This window comes from Rutidosis leptorrhynchoides, chromosome 4, assembly GCF_046630445.1.
Source record: "Rutidosis leptorrhynchoides isolate AG116_Rl617_1_P2 chromosome 4, CSIRO_AGI_Rlap_v1, whole genome shotgun sequence".
NCBI classification, from domain to species: domain Eukaryota; kingdom Viridiplantae; phylum Streptophyta; class Magnoliopsida; order Asterales; family Asteraceae; genus Rutidosis; species Rutidosis leptorrhynchoides.
Genome location: NC_092336.1, coordinates 240,039,497 through 240,047,521, shown reverse-complemented (window position 1 = coordinate 240,047,521; position 8,025 = coordinate 240,039,497). Strand labels below are relative to the sequence as shown.

The window sequence follows — 8,025 nt, the reverse complement described above, 5'->3', positions numbered from 1 at the left end:
CTCTTCAAAATGATTGGCCTTTGTATCAATTAGACATTAATAATGCCTTTCTGTATGGTGAGTTAAAAGAAGAAATTTACATGACTTTGCCAAAAGGATATTATTCAGACTGTTCTAATTCAAAAGTGTGCAAATTAACAAAGTCCTTATATGGTTTAAAGCAAGCTCCAAGACAATGGAATGCTAAACTTAATTCTGCTTTAATTGAACATGGGTTTAAACAGAGCAAATCTGATTATTCCTTATATGTTAAAAACCAAGATAACTTGTTTATTGCTCTTTTAGTTTATGTGGATGATATTGTTATAACAGAAAATAGCTTGGCTGAGATAAATAGTTTCAAAACTTTCTTAAAGTCAAAGTTTTTAATCAAAGATCTTGGAGAATTAAAGTATTTCTTAGGAATTGAAATTCTTAAGTCTGATCATGGTCTGTGTCTTTCTCAAAGAAAGTATTGTATTGAATTATTAAATGATTATGGCTTACTTGGTTGCAAACCAATTGATACGCCAATAGAATCTAATGCTTGTATTAATTGTGAGCCTAATGAAAAAGATACTTTACTTTCAAATGTTACAGAATATCAAAAGTTAGTTGGTAGACTTATATACTTGATACTAACTAGACCTGATATATCTTTTGATGTACATGTTCTAAGTCAATATATGCATGCTCCTCTTCAGTCACATTTTAAACTTGCATTCAAAACTTTGAAATATTTAAAAAATGCTCCTGGAAAAGGAATCAACTTTGTTAAATCAGATAAGTTTTCACTTCATGCTTTTTGTGATTCTGATTGGGGTAAGTGCAGGCTTAATAGAAAGTCTGTAACAAGTTATCTTATTTACCATTGTCTCATGGAAAAGTAAAAAACAATCAGTTGTTTCAAGGTCTTCTGCTGAAGCAAAGTATAGAGCTATGGCAACAACTGCTTGTGAAATTATTTGGATAAAAAATTTGTCGTTAGACTTTAATATTAAAGTTAAGTTGCCAGTTGAGATGTTTTGTGATAACAGTTCTGCAATTCAAATAGCTGCAAATCCTGTGTTTCATGAAGAAACCAAACATTTTGACATTGATTTGTATTTCTTAAGTGATAAAATTTCAACTGGAATTGTTCAAGTTACTAAAATACATTCTTCAAATAATTTAAGTGACATTCTTACAAAGGGATTACCTATAAGTCAACATAAACAGTTGACAAATAGGTTAGGTCTTTTTGACCTGTTCCAAACTAAGCTTGAGGGGGATGTTGAAATTATAGCAACAAACAAGCTTAGTTTAGAACATAGTTTTTTATGTTTAGACTCATTTGTGGTTTTCTAGCCAATTTCAGGTTGTTGATGCTGCTAGTTGATAGTCAAGGGGCTGTTCATGTAGATTGTAGAAGTTGAAGGGCTGCACAGTAACTTCTAATCATGGGCTAAGTGATGCTGGTGAACTGTTGCTGATTAGTGGGCTTTTCTATTCTCAAGTGGGCTTATTTGGATCCAACCCAAGCTATTGAGAGAGGAGTATAAAAGCAGTTTATTAATTTTTTTTAATTAATTTATTCATTCATCAATCGTTATTCTTCTCTCTCTAGTTTCCTCTGTATTCGTTTTTCTCTCAACCCTAAAGTTTTCTGTGTTCTTGGCTCTACATCATCTTGATGATAGAGTTTCTGATTCGTATAATAGTTTGAGTAATTGTGGTATTAATTGTTGAGGTTGAGATTTCTATTTTTCTGGTTTCTGTAAAAGATTCTTGTAAAGCTTTAATTTCTTGGTGATTTAGTTGATGATTAACTTTTGTGATTTGAAGTATTGGTATCTGATTGCACTTTTTAACAAAAATTTTCTACAGGTGATCATACACATTTACAAATTCAGGTACGGATATTAAAGCCATGGTAAATTCTACAGCTGATCAATTTCTCAATCCACTTTTTATTAACCTTATTTTCAACATGGTTCATTTTGAATTACTTGAGGCAGACGAATCTTGATTTGATGCTCTCTTTTTCTTCCTGTTCTTTTTCGCTCCTGAATCTTGTGACGGTGACTCTGACCCCGCACTTGAGTTCTTGGTCCGCCTAGCACGACTAGGTTTCGTATCTGTGTCTGACGAATTTACAGAAGCGTTGCTAGATTGTTTTTTAGCTTGCTTTGACTTTCCATGATGATTCGGGGTACCCATTGATCCTGTACCAAATGTTATAAGTTGTGATGTAAGTGGAAAAAAATACAACGGATAGTGTTTTCCCTATTTATGCTACTTCGGGAGGACAAATATTTTCTACTCATATGTATGCAATCTAATAAGGTTAACTATTTCTGACCCTATAAGTGGAATCTAAAAAAAAAAAAAAATGTATTGTGAAATATGTACCCTTCGAACTACCATTTAAATCCGATGATCCGGCATCAGAACCTTGAAACTCATTCATCTGTCATGCATGTAACAAATGAAACAATAATTATCGAGACGATCATACATGTTTTTAGACATGTTACAAAGATATAATAGATCAGGGATTACCCAACTAGGAGCGTTCGAAGAAGGACCATCGCAACCAATATGGGCTACATGCTTAACATCCGTTGGCGCTCCAATTTGTATTTCTGGTTCCTTAGAATTATCTGCCTCTGTAATTTAATAAATTTTGTGAGCCATAACTCGAAATATAAATAAATAAAAATGTTCATAATTGATGCATGAAATATATACCAAAAATTTCCGAAATGTAACGTAGGCCTTTCAATAGACCTTTCATGGCCGAGTTCATGTAATCTATTCAAATCCAAACTCAACAAAACAAGAGATCACGTACACAATTCGTTTTTTGTGCAATGATTAGATCATATAGAATTTATCATCTTCAATGCTGATAATCGTTATCTCTTAATCCTTATTTGAGATTTGATATAGAAAATATTATCAAATTCGAACACGAATTTACGAACTCATGGGAAGCAATGCCTATCCAAGAGGGCAACAGTAAAATTGGAAATGGAATTCAAAGGATTAAAAGTACTTTTGTAAAAATATAGATTTTAAGAGCATGAAACATAAAAATTTAGGAAATTGGAAGCTAGGAAATGTTTTGTTAAGGACGTCTAGAAATATCAACCATTAATGGCCCAGATTGTTAGGGAGCCACCAGAATTTAAGGGCATTAAACCCACATTTTGGTGCCCAAATTTATGTAACTTGTGTTCAAATTTTTTTTTTTTTTTTTTTTTGATTTAGTGTTCATTTATTTGTGACCTCATTCCTTGAAATGAATATTTTTTGGTACTTCACTCCGTATTACGGAGTATTATTATTTGAATTAGGGATGTTTGGATGTATGTTTATAATGTGAGATTCCAGAACAGAGAAAATTGGACGGTGATCATCATTTTATATATTTGGCATCAGCATTTGACAATGTTATAAATACTTTGTGTTGGAGTGAAGGAGTTTAAACAAAACAAAGAAACAGCTGCAACTCGCGATTGTAGACTCGCGGTTGGGAGTTTAGTATGGTCAGGTTCGTGAGAGGGAAAAAGGAAGTCACGGCTGGAATTTCTCCTCATACCACCCGCTAACACGAGTCAATTACTGGGGGAAGACTCGCGATCGCGAGATTCATGCTGGGCGGCCAAAAGTTTTCATGTTCAAGAAATTTGTTCGTTAAGTTGTTTCCTTGTTCAGTTTCCTCTATAAAAGGACCTTATAATGTAACTCATACATGTATGCACGAATTTTATCACTAAAATCTCTCTAGTTTGGTCCGTGAATTAAAGTAATCAACCATTGATTACATATAACTACGTTAAATTATCGCGTTCTTAATTTTTTCTTGTTATTGTCTTCGTTTATCTTCGTGGGTTGATTAATTTTCTAGAATTACTCGTATTGTTAGGTCACAAACCCTTACAATTCGTATCAAGAGCTCAAGGTTAACAAGTTTGAGAAGATGGCAGAAGACGGAAAATTTCAAATCGATAGATTTAGTGGAAATACTTCGGCTTTTGGAAGATGCAAATAGAAGATTACTTGTATCAAAAGAAGCTACACCAACCCTTATTGGAGATCAAACCCGAAGGCACGAGTGATGCGGAGTGGAGGCTTTTGGATCACCAAGCCTTGGGTGCGATTCGTCTTTCAGTTGCTAAGAATGTTGGTTATAACGTTGTGAATGAGAAGACGATGTTTACATGTTTGAAGGCACTCTCCAACATGAATGAAAAACCTACCGCCTCTAACAAGGTTTTTCTTATGTGACAATTGTTCAATACGAAGATGAGGGACGGTACGAGTACAACAAATCACATCAATGAGTTTAACAACATCTTATCGAGGTTTAAATTGGTAGAGATTAAGTTTGATGATGAATTAAAAGCACTAATCTTGCTTTCATCATTACCGGAAAGTTGGTCGGGTACGGTTGCCACAGTTAGTAGCTCTACGGGAACTACTAACCTAGTGTTTGAAGGTATTAGGGATATGATTCTCGGTGAAGACACTAGTCGGAGAAACTCGGTAAAATAGTCATCCGGATCTTTGTTGAGTACCGACAGCCGTGGTAGAAAAATTGATCGTGGAGAAAATAAGGGTAGGAAGAAGTCTAAGAAGAGGTATCCATCAAAAGACCAAAGTGAAGCTATTTGTTGGGGTTGCAATCAAAATGGGCACTTTCAAAGGAATTGCAAGAATCCTTCAGTGAAAGGTGTTAACTTGACCGCGAAAGATACGGATGATACACTTTTATGTAGTGTTGAAAATTCGGTGGTGTCTTGGATATTGGATTCGGGAGCTTCCTTCCATGCCTAACCCACTAGGGATATGATGAAGAATTTTCGATCGTATCAAGGTAAGGTAAGACTGGAAAACAATAATAGGCTTGAGATTGAGGGCATTGGAGATGTTGTATTGAAGACTACTCTTGGTTCTAATTGGACTTTGAAAGAAGTGAAGACCAAATCTTAGAATCTTTGGGTGTAATGCATACGTTAAGACCAAGGATGCGGATAGAGACAAGCTTGAGACTAAGTCAAAGAGGTGTACTTTCATTGGTTACAGTTCGGATAAAATGGGTTATCGTTGTTCAGATAATGAGGCTAGAAAAGTGATTCCTTCTCGTGATGTTACATTTGATGAAGATTCGGTTTATGGCAAACCGGAAACAGGGAGTCCTAAATCGAATTTTGTTACTTTTAGAAGATGTTTCTATTGATGATCTTGCAGGTTCTAGTGGGAGTTCGAGTAACAATAAATTTCTTAATAATGGTGAGGCGTCACAAAATGCTAATGATGAATAACCGATGATAATTCCAAACATAGCGAGAGTTCTAGTGATGAGGAAGATGCTAATGAAACTGTTCCAACCATATCAGTTTCTCGTACACTAAGACGCTCAACTAGAGTGCCCAAGAATAATCCTAGGTATTCTTAATTAACAAACTACTTTCTCTATATCGATAATGGTGAACCTGAGAGTTACTTTGAGGCGAGACAATCGAAAGAATCCATAAAATAAAAGCTTGCCATGAAAGAAGAGATGTGCTCACTTGAGAAGAATGAAACTTGGTCACTAGTGAAATTACCTTATGATAAAAGGGCTTTGCAAAACAAATGGGGTGTATCAAATCAAGAATGAGCTGGATGACAAAAAAAGGTACGAGGCTCGGTTGGTGGTCAAAGGTTTTCAACAAAAGGAAGGAGTTGATTTCAACGAGATATTTTCACCGGTAGTTAAAATTTCTACTATTTGGTTGGTACTTTCTATAGTTGCATCCGAAGGCTTACATCTAGAACAATTGGATGTGAAGACCGCATTCTTACACAGAGATCTTATTGAAAAGATCTATATGAAACAATGTAACACCCCGTTTTTCCCCGTACATGATTTACAGGTGTATCGCGTATGTACGATAGGTGTATGAAGGAATTGAGACATGTTCGTGCGTTAAAGTTCTTGTATGCGAAAAGTGATCAGACCAAGTTACAGGTTGCAGCGACGAGGAGTGGGTCGCGGCGCGACATTACAAACAAATCAGGATCAGGAGGCATGGTAAGGAAGGCACCAGACTACGCCTTGAGTCGCGGCGCGACAGAAAGGGCCGTGGCACGGCATTCAGCTGATTTCAATTCCAGGAGGCATGTTAAGGCAACCACTAGAATACGTTATAGGTATCGGCGCGGCGATTAAGGCCGCGGCGCGGCATTCTGGGGGAGCTGGTACCAGTTTTGTAATTTTAAAAGATATTCAAGGGCATTTTGGTCTTTTCACATATGAGGCAGGTTATAGCCTCAAATCTGGTCCATTCATTTCATTTATCTTTTTCTTTTCCATTTTCTTTCTCACTTTCCTCTCAAAACATAAATACTTCAAATCATTCAAGTGAGAATTTTGGAAAAGAAGATTCGGGTTTTGATCGAAAGCGTAAGAGACAAGTTTGTTCTCCTTGTTCTTAGCTTCAAGGTGATACTAGCGGTAAGCTCTAACTCCGATTTTCATTTTCGTGTTCATCATTCAAATTTAGGGCTTTTGATCGTGTGTTCATAAATGGAACTCCACTAGTTGTTAATGGAAGATAATAACTAGGATTCGGGTTTATTAGTTATGAAGGCGGGTGATATGGCCGAAACGGACGGTTTTTATTTGCGCGGTGTCATTAGGCAGCTGCTCGCTAGGATCAGCCACTCGTGGGAGAGGGTACTGTTTTAAATTTATATTTAGCGGGGCCTAAATCTTACTACTCCTTATAAGTAAGGGAAGTATGACCTAGAGTCGTATTTTTGAGATATCAGTAACATCGAACCTATATTGTAGCCTAAGATAGTTAGGGAGTAGTGAATATTTATTTTGGGATTTTCTAATTTATAAGATAGATAAAGTAAATGCGATAAAATTTGTAATCCAGATAAGGTTAAAGTAAGTGCATACTATGACTTCATCAGTTATTCTGCCGAAATTATGGAATGCTGGCTCAAGAATAGGCAGAGGCCTTGTATTCATTACACTGGTCCTAAACGCCCCTGTCATAAGACATGTCACTGGGTACTGCATTAGGCTTGAAGATTCTGAATAGACAGCAACGTCCCTTACCCCCGACACCCGTGCAGTCTGACTAAAGGCATACACGTTCAAACGGCTCATCCAATTGAGCGAATCGGTTGGGTGACGTATTAACATTCCAAAATGGTCTAAACTTTCTTAAGCATAATAGAATACATGGTTTACCATATCCGAGAGACGTGATGTGCTTCAATGCTTTCGTTAATGATTGGTAAAAGATAGTTAGGCCCTTAAAAAGAGTTCAATCATAAAGAACACCATGACCAAGTCAAGTCTGACTTCCATGAACACGTTCTGTTGTCCTAACGGTCCAATCCTTTATGTGTCTAAACAAACAGTTCCTTAATGAACTAAGAATCCCTCAAGCGGGGTGCAATGCTTGAGACCGCGTTATGGTGCAGTGTACTGATCAACACTAACCGTGTTCCATGGCCTTACTTAGCAGAGGTACAGCTTACAACAACCGCTGTGCTTCAGCGTGCACGTACGAAGTTTATATGCTTGGTGACTACACCAGCATGGTATAGGATCGACAATGTACTTGGGGTCAAGTCAGATGTTTCACTACGAAAGAGTCCTCAGTCGGAATCCAAAGCTCGATTGACTTACTACAACCGGTGTTCCTCGGTCAATCTTACGTTGTATCCGAGAGACTTCTCTTACCAAGGGGTGACACAGATAGTGTACTCTGAATCGGGGTTCACGACTTCCCAATAACAGAGCCTATAACTACGTTCTATTAGTTGGAAAAGCGATTGAGTTTAGAGCATAATCGGAAAGCATTTCGACAACATACACAGACCATAATATTATTTCGTCATTATAACTGCTTACATCATAGCATACACTAAAAATAACTACTCGCTAATCATGGCAATAATATCATAAAACATTATATAAGATAAAGAATAGAAGTACCAGTAGATTAAACGAGTTCCGAATACAAAAGTGACAACTTTAAGACTCCAGACCGTACC

General features: G+C 36.6%; 1 protein-coding gene across 1 annotated transcript; it reads right to left on the bottom strand.

Annotated features, from left to right (window-relative positions):
- Positions 1-1,953: 1,953 nt before the first annotated feature.
- On the bottom strand, positions 1,954-2,755 carry LOC139841509 (CRIB domain-containing protein RIC5-like). The gene is made up of 4 exons (XM_071831723.1): positions 2,710-2,755; positions 2,521-2,627; positions 2,371-2,428; positions 1,954-2,183 (listed from the first exon to the last, which is right to left on the bottom strand). Exons 1-4 carry the CDS (start codon positions 2,753-2,755, stop codon positions 1,954-1,956), a joined length of 441 nt encoding a protein of 146 aa, XP_071687824.1.
- Between the last annotated feature and the right edge of the window lie 5,270 nt (positions 2,756-8,025).

Bases quoted from the DNA above. Each gene is read 5' to 3' on its own strand.
- LOC139841509 (XM_071831723.1), bottom strand. From the start codon at position 2,755: ATGAAAGGTCTATTGAAAGGCCTACGTTACATTTCGGAAATTTTTG. The intron at 2,429-2,520 runs GTAATCCCTGAT...CATGCATGACAG, and splicing joins CTTCGAACGCTCCTAGTTGG to ATGAATGAGTTTCAAGGTTC. The intron at 2,184-2,370 runs GTACATATTTCA...CATTTGGTACAG, and splicing joins TTTAAATGGTAGTTCGAAGG to GATCAATGGGTACCCCGAAT.